The following is an 18,363-nucleotide window of genomic DNA, read 5'->3' as shown; positions in this document are numbered from 1 at the left end:
GTTGTTTTCAAGAATCCAACAAAAGCGGCTTCATTGGCCAGATCGGTAACTGCCTTCGGATTAGCTGCTGCTGAATCACAGACAGAAAACGAACCTTTAAAGCTCAACAGTTCAACAATGGGTAAGCACTTGTCAACCCTAATCTATAGGAAGACGAATATGTTTGGGATATTGACGCTACCACTGATAGTTGTTTTATATGAAAGGAATGACTTTAGCTAAATCGTCTAGCGTAAGCTAAGTTGGTCCAGACGCAGTGATTATAATATCCAGAGTTTGAGTAGGCATTCATGGACCTATGGACCAATCAGATTCCACCTCTCGTATCACTTGCATTTGCTTCAAACAAAATGGCGGTGACCAGTCAAGACGATCTAATCGATAATCAAGATCTATATTGTGATAAAACGGGTCTTACATCGCGAAGAGCATCAAATCACGTGAGAACCTTGATTAAAAACATGAACAGATTTGGGAATATCTGTTGACAACGAGTTGGCGGTGCACATGCTTTGCAAATGCTGCAATCGACCGAACTCTGCACGACAGTTTACGAACCGGATTTCGATTTCGTTGCGCGATTTTGATTGGACTATGCATAGACTCGTTAGAACAGCCAAATTGTAACTCCATAAATTCCAGCCTAGTTCGGCAAGGGTGGAAACTGGTCTTAGCCAGTTAACTCTCTTGGATCGGGAAGATGGAGCAACCTCGGAATAGAAGCTAGTGTAATCCTGCTCAAACGAGCTACCGGTTGAGTTTTATCCAGTACACATAACTTTCAGAACATTATGGCTCTAGTTCTCACAAATACATATATATTCCAGGATTATGTTCGTAACGCTTTAGATACATTAATTTAAGGGTTTGGATCCTATTATGATTTGTATTTGAGAACAAATGTTTCAGTGATGGAAATTGCAAAGGTTACAGGACGTGACATTGCCTTTCCCTCTCAGGGCATGGAGGAAGTGAAAAGCTCCTTAAGGCTTTCAAAGGAAAACTTCAATCACACGGGTAAGACATCCCTAGCCAATGGGCACTGCTGAATGTATTGCGTTTTACCATAGTCGATGCTGATTTATCGCAATTGAATGTTTGTAACTGTTTTATTAATATTTTCCTCCCGGGTTTTACAAAATCTGTCCATTGGGTGTTGTGAAAACAAATGTGTCGTTGGTCATAATTTTGTTTTACTCACCCTTTCAAAGAGAAGGCGGGCGGTCGGGTAGCCTAGTGGTTAAAGCGTTCGCTCGTCACGCCGAAGACCCGGGTTCGATTCCCGACATAGGAACAATGTGTGAAGCCCATTTCTGGTGTCCCCCCGCCATGATATTGCTGGAATATTGCTAAGAGCGGCGTAAAACCATACTCACTCACTCACTCACTCACTCACTCACTCAAAGAGAAGGATTGGATGCCTTGCAGTCGTAACAATTCAAAACTGCAAACAGATAAATCAGTATTTTGTCTCACATCCATAAAATCGATTGTTATTATGTAACTATCCATTTTGGCTTGCAGCAAAAATAACGTATGTTGCTGCGTCCTACAAAACTATGGCTGAATTTCTTTTGACTAACACATCCGGGTAAGTATCAATCAACTTTATTCCTTCAGTTTTGTAGACCATAGAGACTCTGCGTGCCAGTTTGTCATCGATAGGTTTTTGATGGTGTATTAGAGGGCGTCATTGATACATTAAACTTGTGTCTAGTAGCATATGTATACTATGCTATTGCCATTAATTAGGCTCTAATATCATCATATGTTTTAAACATCAAAATAAAATGATATTCGCTTTCTGTATAGTTCTCTTTAAAAATAATACGAATTCTATCTTCTCTTTTTTTCTTCAGTTTAACTTCCTGATTCAATTCTTAGGCGATGGGAACCTGAACATAATATTTTCTCTAACTTTAATGGCCCCGTTTGTGTTATCAAAGTAACAAAATTTAGGATTTTTACAAACCTTGAGTCAGACATATATAAAATTTTACACCAATATTTTAACACGAGTTTTCAGGCATACACATATAGTTGGAATTTGTCCAAGATTTACCGAGTGGGCGTGGTTTAGGATGGAGGCGGAGTATTTTGGATCGGTGTATTGTGATAATGGAATGTTGGAATGATAATAATGTATTATGATGTATCAACGACCTACAGCATCTCTGGAATATCATGAAAATGAAAATGTTGATGTTGTATGTGTGTTGTGTAACGCCCCAATATTAATTATACGCATTTGTGAAGCGAAATGTAGATCATTTTAAAACAGGTAATTCATGTCAAACATTTTAGATACAATTGTATGTCACATACACTTTTACATATCAGAAACAAATAAATTTGTACATAATATACCTAAACATTGTTCACCTGGTAGGACTCAGATAGAGTGTCAGGTCTTCTGAGGTCCAGCAAGTCACTGAGCCGATTACAGGTCCAATTATATGTAGTCACCTGGACGTGAAACCTGTTTGTGGGTTTCCATGGTTTCTCGCAAACGGATAACACATATCTGAGGGACTTGTTACACACACGTGACAAATAGGTTAGATAAACGGGATAGACGCGTTACACACACGTAACAGGCAGATCACTTACACATCATAGGCGGATTACACACATAGACCCCTTTACACGTAACAGGTGGGTTTCTCACTAGGAGCAATCTTTCTTTCGGTGAATTAATGAATACAACCTTTGGCTATATATCCGAATGGTCTAAGACTTCCTTAAACATTTCCTTTACTATTGTGTACATTGTTAATCTCCTTAGCGTGTGCATATAATTTAGATTTAACGATTAAAACGAATACGTTTTATATTTCGCACGTTTAGAGAAGAAACAAGTACTAAAGAAGTCAATTCTCAGATCCTTTCGCTTGCTGTGAACATTGGAGGAAAGAAGCTTTCAAACCTGAAGATGAAAATATACCTTGACTTTCATCATTTACAGGTAAAGAAGTCATTCACATATTTGGCAATTTATTATATCTGTGCTATTAATACGGGATTGAAAACGTATGACCGATACTTAAGATAATATCCTTTAGAACATTTCCCCTTGTATTCTCGTAAATCGTGAGTTCCAACTTATGTCAAATAATATCTTCTACATTTAATACTATTTTCAGGGAAACTATTCAGAGTCTGAATGTGGGTACTGGGATTTCGATAAAAGGTAAATCTTTTCAGTGTCCTCCGTCATTGAATTCATGTACGTTGAATGCCATCATCTGCCGAGTCCATGGAAACCTCGATTCGTCACCGAGCATAGTCTGATTCCAGAGAATGCCATGCCCACCTCTTTCTTTAACGTTCGTACCCCTGAAGATCCGGGGTAGAATGGGTCATCAGCAACCCATGCTTGCCGTAATAGGTGACTATGTTTGTCGTACAAGGCGACTAACGGGATCGGGTGGTCAGGCTCGCTGACTTGATTGATGTATGTCATCGTATCCAAATTGCGTGGACCGATGCTCATGATGACAATCATTGGACTGTCTGGTCCAGACTCGATTATTAACAGACCGCCGTCATATAGCTGGAATATTGCTGAGTGCAGCGGAATTCTACCCCGGAATCTTCACGGGTCGATCTTTACAGGAACTATTCCTTATGACGCTTCGTACTAATCCATTCTTGTTCAAAAAGTATTGTGTTTGATTAACGGTAGACAAATATCGACGAAAATCAATGGCAGTTTTTGAAACAGAAACACTTGACCATTGTCAATCCAACTCCTTGCAAGTCTACGGAGTTTGTGCACTGGATTGCGCCCCAAGTTGCTCTATTGGATGTTTCCTACGTATGATGTTGTTTCAGTCGATGGCTGACAGACGGCTGCACGGGCAAAGACGTCAACAGTTCCTACACAAGCTGTGAATGCAACCATCTTACCAACTTCGCTATTCTTATGAGCCCAGGACGCCACGTGGTAATTACCTCATCCAATTAATTACATCCTCCCTAGGTACGTTTACTTTGTGGGAATTTGAAAAGTCAAAGCCAGATTATAATAAATCTCGAGTATCTACGAAACCAGATTCCATTGGGCGTAAGAGGCAAACTAATGATGGAAATCAAATGAACGATAACTGAAAATAAGTGATGACACCACTTATTCCCGAAAAGGGTTAGTATGTATGTCCTACTCTACCGGTAGTACCCGGAATTGTTGCCTAACGCCGCACCCAGCAATACCCCTGCCATACAGCGGCCTGAAAACTCTCACTAGATTCCGTGAACCAAACGTGTTGGTTCCTAAAATGGCTGAAACTATTTAAGATAAACTATCTGCAGATATAACAAGAATGACACAAGGACGCTTCTTTAACTCTGGAACGAATGACATCAACTGTGTGTCAGCGATATTTCCGGTAAGAACGGAAACATTCACCCATTCAACATTAAGTGGCCTCACAACTAAATTATTCGTCATAAAACACGCATCAAACTACAAAGACAGTATGCGGTCATGGTCATTAAGAATTTTCCAATTTCCAGTCTGCAAAACACTTACATCACCTGAAGATCATCTCCATAGTGGGCTGTTCCCTGTCTATCATTGGCTGTGTGGTGACAGTGCTGACACACGTGTGTTTGTGGAGGTAGGGGGCGCTGTTTTATATTTGTTGACACAACTTTAAAGGTACGTCTTTGGCCATAAATGTCCACACTTCATCCATCTGATCTTGTTATATGTGCATATTCGGAGTTGAAAGAAGTGGAACATACCACAACTAACCCCGTGTGTATTCAAGGATAGAATAGTTCCACACCTACCAGTGCATGAAGAACGAGGCGGCCTAGTTTGTTCGCGCAGAACGCCGCACTCATCAATAAATAGTCCTCAAATGAATATGACCTACAAATAACTGATTCTGGATCAGGCAAACCAGTGATTGATAATAGGAACAGACATCAACCCCGAGCCAGACAACCTGTCCATTAAGTCGTCACGTACGACAAGCATACGTCGTGCTGGGACCAAAGAGAATTGTATAAATAAAGCTTACAAAGAAGGGACATCATCAGTAAACATTTTTGTACACAGCTATGTCCGTTCTTCCAAGTCCATCATCCTGATGAACCTTTGCGTGGCGTTGACCTGCGCCTACAGTGTCTTCCTGGCTGGCGTGGAGCGGACGGAGAACAAGGTGAGGCTAGATACAGTTCAGTAATAAACTAAAATAAGTCAGAGCCGGAATCACCACTCTTTATGTGGGATGGTCATGTTTTGGAAGGTCGCCCAAAAGGATCGGAGTGCTGAATAGGAGTACAACTACGTACAGATACCTACTCTCATAAATGTAGTAATTTCAGTTAATCTCAATCATAAAATATTCATTAATAGATGGTCAGCATGTATTGTTCTATTACAATCACAAAACTCACCTCTTATTATTTATTATGCTTAGCTGCATGTTTTAACACAAAGCACGAACAGGAAAAAGGACAAAATAAGTAAGTAACAAGAGGTTGTTTACAAAATGTAGTAACTGCGCTGGACTGATATTTGTGATAAAGAAATCATTCTTCCTCCTTGTTTCCAGGCCGCGTGTACAGCCGTGGCGGCCATGTTGCACTACTTCTTCCTGGCAGTCTTCTCCCTCATGCTCGCCCAGGGGGTCGACATCGCCGTTCAGGTTGCTGTGGTTTTCAGGAAGAGTTCACGGTTGGGGCTCGTGCTCCCTCTAGCCTGGGGTAACCTTGCGTTCAAACATAGATTGACATTATCAAAAGCAATCCACTCTTTTTCAGCTTCAAACTCCATGTTCATGCAATTTTCTCAATCAATCAAACCGTTCCTGTTATATATTGATTATGATAGAATTGTGTAATAGGAAAATAGGATGTTTACTTAACCATCTTTTAAATAGTATGTTATCATGTAATATTTCTAAAACATATATATTATTTTGTATTTTAATATGTAATAATAAATCAATGCCGGTGAATACGTTATCTTTAATAGCTGACGCCTTCGAGACCTAAATCAAGTCAATCAATGTACAGTATTACTTAAAAAAGATTTTATCCATATTCGACCTGATTTTGTTTCCGGGTTTGTCAGCACCACATCAGTGGACTTGGGTTTCTCCGGAGTTACAAAGGCCTGCGTCACTTCCGGAACCCTCCCACAGCAAAATGAGATACAGTGATATAACTTCAAAAAGGCGTTAACCCAATGAGCAATATCGTCGAGACCAGTTATTTCAGGGTTGTATTCAGTATATCAAAAATGAAGAAAATCAATAGAACGATTTGTTACAAATAAACGAAAAGGTATTTTTAATCTGTCGTCTTTACAGGTGTGCCAGCAGTTATAGTGGGTATTACCCTGGGGGTCACCAGGCTTGAGGGATACGGAAATGACCAGTTGTAAGTTGGATTAGTATAGACCATCATTCCTAAAAACAAACGTCTTTAAATAAACTCGGAGGCATTAAAACATAATATCAATATTTAGCAGTAACCAGAAGTAAATGTCCTTTCATTGTGGACACACACCCATGTCGTATTTGAATGGGCACGATGAATTAGACAAAGGGAATATATACAGGTTTACATGCGACAATTACTTGTAATTCAGAAAATCTGAAGTAAAATGTTAGCGAGACTCCTTGATATTTTTTGGGTATGTGTATCAGGAAAGGTGGTAAATAACGCGTCACAACCACATCCAAAGTCAAGTGTTTACCTGAACAAGCACAGAACATGTGGTACATCATATGTATCACCGATGCGTCAAAGTTGGAAATGTCCTCAAAAGAAACAGATCAGAAAGGACCACTATTGGTGCCCATCGTGATGACTTCTTCTAGCCTCAATGTCCTATCCGGAAGTCTATCTAAGCGGAAGTCCAACATTTCACATATTGATTTTTCAGTGAACATAAGATGACATATTCTTACAATTTTGAAAAACTGTCCTGAACCTTTGAATATATGTGCTGGTATATGTCCACCACGTTGAGATATATATGCCCCATAGATTAACGAATGAAGTTTGTCGTGTGGAATAGAGGTGGATACATTCGATTTACTGTCATCTGTTCATATAATTTACCAAATGGAATCTGCCTCGGCAGATAATCGATGGGATTGCAAAACAATCAAGCATGATTATACTTTTGTGAATCCACATTGCACAAATTCTATGCGTGTGAAATATTTCCTGTGAGTATAAAGAAAGTTCTTTCTTGGTAGTATTATTGATTATGGATAAGTTTCAGATAAGGCTTTGGTTTATACGTATATACTCTGAAAAACCAGAAACGCAAAAATGAATTTTGGATGTATGTTTAAAATATCAAATACAAATTCAACAGATGGTAATCGATAGTTCCAAATTGAGGCACATCAGTGTCATTGACCCAGGTTCCGTATGGCACACAAGGGAGAGTAGATTTCCAAGGTGAAGGTCATCTGTATGGCCACCATTAGAGCCCAAAACTGACTGGCATTGCCGTCCCATGGAAGCAATCAGATCCCGAATTTTGGCCTGGGGAATGTGCACCCACTCTTCCTGCAGTGCTTTTGCAAACTGTCGGAGTGTGGTTGTGGTTGTAGCTGACCTTCCCGCAGTCGTTGATCCGTTGCAACCCATAAATGTTCGATTGGGTTTAAATCTGGAGACCTGGGGTCCATGGCAGGACCTGGATGCTGTCATTCCCGAAAAAGGCAATGTCAGTCTTGCCATGTGAGGTCTGGAAATTACGTTCGCTTGTTGCATAATGAAAAGGACGTGTGGCCGAAGAATCTCATCCGTGTGACGTTGCGCCGTTAAATTTCCCAGAATTTGCACCAAGTCTGTTTTACCAGAGTAGGCGATGGCTGCCCACGTCATCACACAACCAGCACGAAATATGTCCACTTTCTGTCAGCAGTTTCGTGCATAACGTTACCCGCGACGCCTGTGAACACGACATCTCCCATCCGCACGGCGAAGCATAAAACGTGACGCGTCACTAAACCAAAACTTGTCTCCATCGCAGCTGTGGACATACTCTGTGGCCTTGCCTCCGTTGACGTCGCAGCCGACAATGCAGGTACGTCAAAATGACACCTCGAACTGGTCGTGTACCTTCAGCTTGAAAACGGTTCTTCACTGTCTGGGCTGATATCCTACGCAATCCTGCTATTGTCGTAGTTCTAGAGGTGGCAGTGGTTGTTCTGTCACGTTAGTGATGAGCTGTATGAATCTGTCCTGTGCTGTAGTAGTGATACGTGGTCGACCGGATCTGGTACGGACACGTGTTGTCCCGTGTGTGTGATAACAGGTCCACAGTCTTGTAATGGTGTTTGGTGCTACGTGAAAAAAACTGGCTACAGCTGAAGATGATTCTCCTGTTTGCAGTCGGCTGATGGCGTCGTTGCATTTAGCATCCGTCAGTCGTGGCATGTTGTTCACTTGGTGTAAGATAGTGATGGCATGCAAATGAAAAAAACGTTTTATAGCTCACGTAATGTTGCACGTGCATGTCATGTTGGTGTGTTTCGGAGCCAGGCTCTCACGTGGTTGTGTTTTGCGATTTTCCCATCGTGTCACCAAAGTTCTCCAGTATCTCATTCTTTCCACACAAATCAATCCCAATTCATTTGGATATGGATGTCGGCAACGATTTTTTAAACTTTTGCGTTTCTGTTTTTGGAGAGTATGGTACGTTTAGGGCATCAGTAATCATTCTTCTGGTTCAGTCTACTATGCCATGACACCTTCTGACACTATTGTTCAGTTTTGAATAAATTTTGATGTAATTTAAATTTGCGTTATTCATGCTGCCTTGTATGGTATGATTTTTAATATTTGATGTTGACATTGCAGCTGCTGGTTGACTGTAACGGATGGCATCCTGTTTGCTTTTGTTGGACCAGCTCTCTTCGTCGTTCTTGTAAGACAAACACCAACCAGAATTACGACAGCAGTATCATAGCTCCTTTTCAGATTTAGTGTCATTGGTATAAATGTAGAGTAGTCGTGTATGCCATCATCACGAGAATGTTTATTGTTAGCAGTAAAGGACCGCCTCTGTGTGAAGCTATATATGTAAGTCAATCTTGAACGCGACGTTGAATTCACCTTACCTTATAGCATTAACATCTATTGAAATATCACTGAAGTAGAAGTATCGCGACAAAGTCTAGCAATATCCAAATGAACGAAAGAGTAACTTTAAAATTTATAGAATCTGTTATTCTGCAGAAATGTAAATATTCCCAACATTAAAATCTCTGTCTCGCATCACAACATATGGCTATAATAACCTGTTAACATGACAAGTATTACTGTAAGTTAAATAACAGAGATTAAACTATTTAGGTAGACAAATACCTTGACATCTTTATGAACAACCATTTAAAACATGTAATGCATGCACTTATTCATACTATTAAATTAAAGAACGTGAATTTTCTTTCATATATACATGTATAATCACAATTTAATATACAGACCGATTTCATTGATATGGTCAAAAGCCTGCCTACACGCATGTTACTACTTTGTGTTTGCCTTTGTAAGTTTCAGCGATATTGCTGCGAAAACAAGTTCTGGCATTAAATGACATTTCATCAAAATGTCAAAGTTATAGATGAAACAACTTGCCAAACATATTTTAGCAAAGTATTCACATACTGCACGATACACCAATTAGACTTACATCATCACTACAGATACACGTGGTTTTGGTAATACTGCAATTAGTAAAGAAAAATCTCAGTAATTGAGTTAGTTTGTTGTTTAACTCAGCATTCAGCAATAATCCATCTACATGTATGTGACGACTGCTTGTGAATAGTCGAATCTGAACCGGACAAACCAGTGATTGGCATCATGAGCATCGACCCACGGAATTGGTATTTGATGCCAATGCTAACAAATAAGTCACTGAGCCTGGCCACTGTTGCATTTAGTTGCCACATATAAGCATAGGTTGCTGGGGATCCATATTCTTACTCGGAAGTTGCGTTAGAATGCTGGTTGATGATAGTTACAGTGATGATGAAAGGCAGTACGTGTCACATCGGGGACAGACCCGTACAGATCCGGGATGGAAAAGGTCTTCAGCAACCCATGCTTGCTGCAAAAGGCGACTATGCTTGTTGTAAGAGGCGAATAACGGGATCGGGTGGTCAGGCTCGCTAACTTGGTAGATGCATATCATCGTATCCCAATTGCATGGATCGATGCTCGAGATGTCAATCACTGGATTGGTCCAGACTCGATTATGTACAGACGGCCGTCATATAGCTGGAATATTGCTGAGTGCGGCGTAAAACAACAAACAACCATAGGGGACAATGTGTTTACAGTCCACCCTGGCAGAGCATTAAATCATTTCAGTTGCCATTAGTATCACACCAATTAGAAACAAGCCATTAGTAATCGAACACATACATAAGATGTAATAATTTGAAATAATCTTCAAATCGTAGGGACCCTCTCCGTGGTCTAGTGGTAGAGCGGAAAGCCCTGGGTTCGATCTCCGGTCGCGTCATACCCAAAAGCGTTTAAAGATGGTACTTGTTTTTACCCATCCTTGTGCTCGACAAACAAGGACTGGTCGGCTCGGAGTCAGTATACTGTGTCTGTGTGGGATATTCATGCGACATAGTATCTTGAGTGGGCCAGCACTATAAATCGGCATCAGTCCGGACCAGTACAAGCAGCCACACACACACACACACACAAACACACACACACACACACACACATCACGATGACTGAATCTCGTATCGCCTTGTTCTAAACTCCTAATTAATTTCTATAAATTTCTTTTTTCTGCTCTTAATGCTCCATTTGTGGAAGGTCTAAAAAAGAGAAATTATGTGATGATTGGTCGCCAATGCACAATTTGTTTGATTTGTTGTTAAGTAAAATAAATGCTTCTGGTATTTTTGCTACTTCCATGTGACTCTCGTCGTTACTTTACACAGGCCAATGCCGTGATCATCGCGATCATCTTTCGAGTGTTGTGTTCAACAAGGATGATGGTCAATAAAGGAAATAAGGAAAAAATAGTGTAAGTTATATTCTAGTTGTATTTCGTTGATATTTTCACTGTTCTCCTGACGGAATCCATAACCCCTATGCTGCTTCCTAATTACAATCGGTTTCAAGACTATATGGATCAGTCTTGCTGACCTTGGTGATAGCGTGCCACAGTGCCCCGATGCTTCTCCTTTAAGAGAAACACGTGTGTATGTCTTGAATCGCTGACAGAAACTTTAATCTGTTTCCAATAAACATTATGTGGTAACCAAGAGACTATATGGATCTGGTGGTCAGTTTTGCTGACCTTGGTGATTGCGTGCCACAGTGCCCCGATGCTTCTACTTTAAGAGAAACACGTGTGTATGTCCTGAATCTTGAATAAACATTATGCGGTAACCAAGAGGTCCATTTTCAAGGAAGTCCAAGGACTATAATGTGACTACTCACCATCTTACAAACATATTCATACATACCACCCCATCCCCAGCACATCCATAATTACAGTTCCTAATTCCAGAAATTATTTCCACATTTTGCTGTTTTATCGTAATCCCATTAAAACCACAAGACTGTGAAAATAATATGACAATATATGGCAGTATACCTAAAGTTTAATTTGTATTTCAACCTTCAAAAATCCCATCACTATACCACCCTATATGTAAAGTGTATTATCAAGATGTTAGAACTTGAGGTCGTATATTTTCCACATGTAAAGTCAGAACAATATGGAAGTGACAAATTCTTAGATAACTGCAATTCCAAATGATTGTGATTACACTAGTTGCTGGCAAAACGGGTGAGATTGCTTGTCCTGGTGTTTGTTTGTAAGGCATGTATTCAATATTTGTCATCAATATTTAGTAGGTATTCTCAGTGTTTTGTATCGTCACAGTCTTGAACAAGGACAATATCTTGTTTGTGTGCTTCCTTTGTTCCATCTGCTAAAGCAACAGGAAACCCATTCAAATCAGCTTGTACGACTACCATTAACATGTGGACAAATTTGGTGAATTCTCGATCTTTGTCTTTCAGGACTACGGTTCGGAGCCTGTGTGTTCTGATGCCAGTTCTTGGAGTTACGTGGGTGTTTGGTGTTCTTGCTATCAACGAGGAAACCGTCATCTTTCAGTATCTCTTTGCTGTCTTCAATTCGTTGCAGGTGATGTTTATTAATTCGTATATGTGTAATTAGCAATTTAACAAAGATGGGTTCTACTCGATACAAATTAGCCTTTTGCCTTTTTAAGATTTTATTATTTGATGAACTGGTGGACATATTTTGTGTTTCAGGGTTTCCTGATTTTCATAATGCATTGTGGCCTTAACAGAACGGTGAGTGGATTAAAATATACGTATCTTATTATTTAGATTTTTATCGATATTTAGGATATTATTTTAATTTAAACCAACTGATTGTTAGATAAGGAAAAGAAAGACAGTTTCTGTTTGGAGTGCATGTGTGGCTAATTTAAGTCAAATATACAGTAAACTACGGTTATAACGAACTCAAAGGGACCACTAATTTTAGTTCGTTATAACTGCAGTTCGTTATAAGCATGTATACAGCATATACACAGCAACTAGACGGACCAAAATGCAGTTTGTTATATCCGTCAGTTCGTTATAAGGTGTCCGTTATAAACGTAGTTTACTGTAGTGACTAATAGAATATTATAGACTAGAGCTATATATTTAAGGATGAATATGTGATTTGTTTTTCAGATTATCCAGGGAATAAGGGAGACCATTGCCCGTTATGAATCCCAGATAACCATGTCCAAATCGCTGCCCTATTCAAGAAATACAGACCAAGTGAGCATATATAATTAACTTGTTATGACACACGTCTTACCTGATGTACATGTAGCAGAATTATGTGTGTGCATCGATAAATGATGTCAAAAACACAGCTACGGGTGTGATTCGTTTATTAGATGACGAGTGGTATACCCTTTCTTTCACACCCAGAAGTATGGCCTCTAGGTGTAGGTGACACTTTAGTCTGTCACGACTACATGGTCAGGGCTACAGTGACATCAAAGTACCCTGACTTTACAAAATCTTTAAAATGTGCCCACTTGCTGTCGCCTGTCAGTGACTTGTCTGTGTAGTGACTGAGGTGCAAGTGAGGGTTAAAAAGCATGCAAAGCTGACCCTAAGGAAAACAATAGGGTCAACCACTCAACCAGAACATTTGCCCTGACTGACACAAAGGAGCTGATAGGGTAGTGACTGACCCAAGCATAACTAAGTTACATGTAAATATCTTCTGTTGTTGTTTTGCAGTCCGAAGAAAGGAGAGCAGCGAAGGAAAAGACTTGCACAGGTAAGGTAATCCTGGTATTATGTCTTTTAATAATAATTGAGGTCATATTCAAGTAAATGTAATTCAGGATTGATGTGATTTAATCTTGTTATCTGGTATGAATTAATAATAACTTTGTTTGTTTCTTGTTTAACGTCGCCTATATGACGACGGTCTGTAAATAATCGAGTCAGTCCTAGACAATCCAGTGATTGACATCATGAGCATCGATCCACGCAATTGGGATACGATGACATGCATCAACCAAGACAGGGAGTCTGACCACCCGACCCCTTTATTCGCCACTTATGACAAGCGTAGTCGCTTTTTACGGCAAGCATGGATTGGTGAAAACCTATTCTAACCCGGATCTTCTCGGGTATGTCGACTTGCAATATGAGAACAAGCCGATTGTGTGTCATATACCAAATCGCGTGCATCACTATCTTGTTTGAAAGCCACCATCGCCATCATTATACCAGGGGCGGTGGCGTAAGCCTAGTGGTTAAAGCGTTCGCTCGTCACGCTGAAAACCCGGGTTCGATTCCCCACATGGATACAATGTGTGAAGCCCATTACCCCTGTCCCCCACCGCGATATTACTGGAATATTGCTAAAAGCGGCGTAAAACCATACTCTATCACTCACTCACCCATAACAACCACTCTAAATAATCGCAATTGGACCATGCAAACCAGTGAAAGAAGGCCCCAGCAACGATCCATACATTCGACACCACTAATTGGAATGCTGTTCCATGTTCGTTTGTTTGTCGTTAACACTGCGCTCTGCAATATTCCAGTTATCTACAAATACTCGATTCAGGACCATGTAATCCAGTGATTGACAATATGAGCATCGATCCACGTAACCAAAACAACGAGCCTGACCACCCGACCCAGTTAGTCGCCTCTTGCGACAAGTTTGCATGTGGCCTATATTCTTACTCAGATTCCCACAGTCGAAAAACTGTCCAAACCGGGGTTACACCACGTTCTCTCAATTCCACCGGATAGATGGCCACCAATATAGGGACCTACCCCGGTATACCCACGGGTTGAAATACTGTTCGAACTTGGGTCAAACTATGATCACTCAATTCCACTAGATGGATGGTCAGGATATGAGACATAACTTTCGTTCCGGAATAATCATTGAGCAATAATATGGATATTAAAACAATGAAAATTTTTTTCTAGTTCGAATCTAGATTAGTATTTAATATAATCAATCTGGGCTTGTGTTTTCCAGACATTCCAACTAGCTGCAACAGTGACGACTTGGTATCGCCGACCATGGAGGAGATGTCGACGTTGTTCAATGTTGAAGCTTCACAGAAATCTGTTTCGACGAACGACGCAAATCCCAGTAGTTTGATTAAAGAAGGTACTCATCACTGAGTGTTATTGTTTTGTTTGTTTGTTTGTTGTTTAACGCCGCACTCAGCAATATTCAAGCTATATGACGGCGATTCTGTAAATAATCGAGTCTGGACCAGACGATCCAGTGATTGCCTTCATGAGCAGTGATGCGATGACATGCATCAACCATGTCAGCGAACCTGACCACCCGATCCCGTTAGTCGCCTCTTGCGACAAGCATAGTCGCCTTTTACGCCAAGTATGGGTTGCTGAAGACCCATTCTAGCCCGCATCTTCACGGGTCCACTGAATGTTATAACGCGCAGGTGGTAACAGTATTTTCAAAAGTAAATTCGTGGATGGAAGGTATTTCATGTTGGCAGTTGAAAATAAAGTCAAGATTGATAACTTTGACACTTGCATGATTCCTTTTCGTTTGAAACTTTTAACAAGTTTTTGTTGTGAAAGTCAAGGAATTTGTCACGGGTTTTAATTCATGTTTTAGGTGATCATTTTGTTAAACAAGTGAAACTTGCCATACGGATATTAATTAACAATGCGAGAAATAACGTCATTGGCAGAATTGAAGCTGGTGAATCACAAGCATCAATGGCAAGGCCTTTCAACGTTGCCAAGAACACATTTTGGGCATCTTAGATTAATTGGGACTGTAGTCTTACCCGGAATCCCCATGGGGAAATGACATGTTTAGCATCAATATTGAACTACAATGTGTGTTTCATGTATTTCTAGGTTAATTCACAGCATTCTGGTGGCACGGCATCTGGGCTCTGGGCCAAAGTATCAACATCGGGTTTACAGGACGTCTGATGAAGAATTTAGAATTTATTTTCGGAACTTTACTTATAATGCATAAATAGTTAACGAACATATGTAGTTTCAATGTCATATCTCTTTGGATTTAGCACATTTTTGTTTTGTCGCTCGTAACAAATCATACTGAAGCAAGATTGATTCCCAATTTATGTCAGAATGTATGTGTGCATGGTTGTGTACACAATTGACACCTGTACTGAACACATATGTTCACATTCTTTTCTTTATTTATTACTTTGAAACAGAATTTAATACATTTTAAACTTTCTCTTTACCAAATGACTGCTACTTCCACGTAATAAATCAAGTTTGTTTTATCAGAAAATAATCGTGAAATTTACCTGGTCCAGCTATCCGTTTATATGAAATCTTGTTTTATAAGAGAGTCTGTTCCTAACATAGATTGCCTCTAGATCTTAAGGGAAAACGTGGTTCATGCCTTATAGTAAAGCGTTATTAACCCAAGGCATAAAATTATTTATATCTCACCAAAAGAATTGATGAAATTTTATTTCAGAGCAGGTTAGGACTAACGTTAGCCTGAATTAGTATAAACGTTAGAGATGGGGGATATCCATTCATAATTATGTGTAAGGCTTGAAGTCATTCGCCTTATTTAGATTTGTTTTTTATCATTTCGTTTTTAATTTTCCGATTTTTTCTCATATTGGTCAATGTTTGAAAATGTGTCCTTTCGACTTTTTTTGTGAAAAAGAGATATAATTATGATTTAGTTTCATTACTTTCAGCCTCTTTTCAGTATTTTGGTCGGTTTTTTTGGTCTTATAGTTAGCTGTTCTCTGATTTAGAAAGATTTTAGTTCCAGCGATACTATTTGGTTAGCTTTCGACCCTTATTATTATAATCCGATTTGATTTGAATAGCATTCCTTATGTTTTATGCGTTAGCCGTTTTGCTTCATTTATAGTTTGTAGAATATTACTTTTGTAACCAATATTGTGAGTTGTATATGAATCAGCTGATTCTTCCACATTTTGATAAATCATCCTCGTGTTTTCTTCTATGTTTTCCACTATAAGTATGTGAATATAATATTGTTATGACAGGGTGGTCAGGTAGTGGTTAGAACTTACACTTGTCACAAAGAACTGGGTTCGCCTATGATTAGTAATGGCTGTTATGAATATTGTTTGAAATTGGTCGTAACCTGTCAATCACCCCTGCATAATATGTTTTACCAATTCTACTTATCGTGTAAAAGAGAATAAATAAATGTTAATATTTCTTATTTTTATTGGATTGCAAACTAAATTCTAATATTATGTATTTGGACTAGTTTATGCAAATGATTATATTTTTGTGGTAGGATTCTTCAATGTGTTCCAAAATTGTGTCACCGTTTTTGTCGTTTGAAACCTTCTTTAATGACAATGATGCAAGTGTAAGCCACAAAAACATAACACATTTATATTTGATAATCAATCTAAAAACATATGGGTGTTCACATTACATCGCAAAATAATAAGCAATATGTCTCGTGCAACGAACGTCATTCGCCTCAGAGAGTAGTGTGGGGGTTGGATTCACATCCTTGAATGACACACGACCCCAGTCCATTACTAAAGATTGACACCACTACACCGCGTGCCGGTCGCATGCATGGGGTGGGATTCACTTCCTTGAATGACACACGACCCCAGTCCATTACTAAAGATTGACACCACTACACAGCGTATGCATTCAGTGATGATGGAGGGACGTAAGATATACAAACCTGTTACCAGCAGCTGAATACTTTCTTATCAAATTCAATCCTTATTGTATAATTTTAAATTTTTGTATTCGTCATACGTCAAGATTCAGCTTGGGGTCGATCCTGTTGAGAAATGATCCTTTTCAAAGCTGACCAATCAGTCAATGACAACATAACTTGTTTCTAGAGACGTATCTAAAAGATGAAAATATGACATGAAATGAAATACCAGTTATTAGGCACAACTGATTTATGCACATTTTTATATTTGCTGCTAAAGCGTGCACTTCCTTCATTGGTTATCACTTTTGACGTTCCTCGCCTTGTGCACTGGGCCAGTTAATAACATCAATGCAAATAAACATTGTGATGTAACACAATTCATGTTCTGTTCTCCATGCCTTTGGAATGCTCAAATGGTGGCTCGTACAATCCCATTAATATCAGGTCAGCGTGAAGTTCTGTCAAACCATCCACAGAAGGTAGCAATAGGTGAATCAGCATCGAGGATCCTAAATGCCAAGGGTGAGTGGGCAAAGTATTCAGAGTAGCATATCAGTCTGATGTCTGTATCTCGAAAACAAACATGATTGGGCATAACCAAATGCCAAAAAATAAAGGCCGTGTCTTATTGCTGTAGATATTGTATGCACCATTTCTGAGAGTTCTTGCATCTAATCCAAAAGGGTATGCCATCGAAGGAATATTTCTGTTTTTTGTGGGTTTTCTTTTGTTAAAACTATGCTTGTCGTAAAAGGCGACTAACGGGATCGCGTGGTCAGGCTCGCTGACTTGGTTGATGCATGTCATCGCATCCCAATTGCGGTGATCGATGCTCATGATGTCAGTCATTAGATTGTCGGGTCCAGACTCGATTATTTACAGACCGCCATCATATAGCTGGAATATTGCTGAGTGGGGCGTTAAACACCAAAAAAACAAATAAATTTTGTTAAAACTTAAAAGTTCCGAATCGAGGTGACAAAGAAATATAGCCGAAATCAGAAAGCTGACGGTTTCACGTAAAGTCTGTTAGATTCCTGTCGCAGGCATAATGTGTCACCGTGTGAAAGTATTAATATCCTATCGCTGCCTTTTCAATAGCCAACCTGTGAAGATGAATAGGTCTTCAGCAA

General features: G+C 39.6%; 1 protein-coding gene across 1 annotated transcript in view; it reads left to right on the top strand.

Annotated features, from left to right (window-relative positions):
• The window catches only part of LOC139475974 (uncharacterized), an 89,116-nt gene extending 71,509 nt beyond the window's left edge, over positions 1–17,607 (top strand). Inside the window, exons 20-37 of the mRNA XM_071259196.1 lie at positions 13–121; positions 910–1,017; positions 1,525–1,591; positions 2,848–2,965; positions 3,144–3,190; positions 3,835–3,946; positions 4,516–4,619; positions 5,066–5,168; positions 5,565–5,715; positions 6,324–6,393; positions 8,839–8,905; positions 10,950–11,035; positions 12,043–12,169; positions 12,301–12,342; positions 12,733–12,822; positions 13,297–13,336; positions 14,567–14,701; positions 15,430–17,607. Of these exons, the coding sequence (XP_071115297.1) occupies positions 13–121; positions 910–1,017; positions 1,525–1,591; positions 2,848–2,965; positions 3,144–3,190; positions 3,835–3,946; positions 4,516–4,619; positions 5,066–5,168; positions 5,565–5,715; positions 6,324–6,393; positions 8,839–8,905; positions 10,950–11,035; positions 12,043–12,169; positions 12,301–12,342; positions 12,733–12,822; positions 13,297–13,336; positions 14,567–14,701; positions 15,430–15,434 (1,581 nt within the window). The 3' untranslated portion in view covers positions 15,435–17,607. The remainder of the gene's footprint in view (positions 1–12; positions 122–909; positions 1,018–1,524; positions 1,592–2,847; positions 2,966–3,143; positions 3,191–3,834; positions 3,947–4,515; positions 4,620–5,065; positions 5,169–5,564; positions 5,716–6,323; positions 6,394–8,838; positions 8,906–10,949; positions 11,036–12,042; positions 12,170–12,300; positions 12,343–12,732; positions 12,823–13,296; positions 13,337–14,566; positions 14,702–15,429) is intronic.
• Positions 17,608–18,363: the final 756 nt, after the last annotated feature.

Source organism: Haliotis cracherodii, unplaced genomic scaffold, assembly GCF_022045235.1.
Source record: "Haliotis cracherodii isolate W230 unplaced genomic scaffold, xgHalCrac1.p SCAF_3, whole genome shotgun sequence".
NCBI lineage: Eukaryota > Metazoa > Mollusca > Gastropoda > Lepetellida > Haliotidae > Haliotis > Haliotis cracherodii.
Note: the sequence above shows the minus strand (reverse complement) of the source record. Positions and strands in the feature narration are given on the sequence as shown.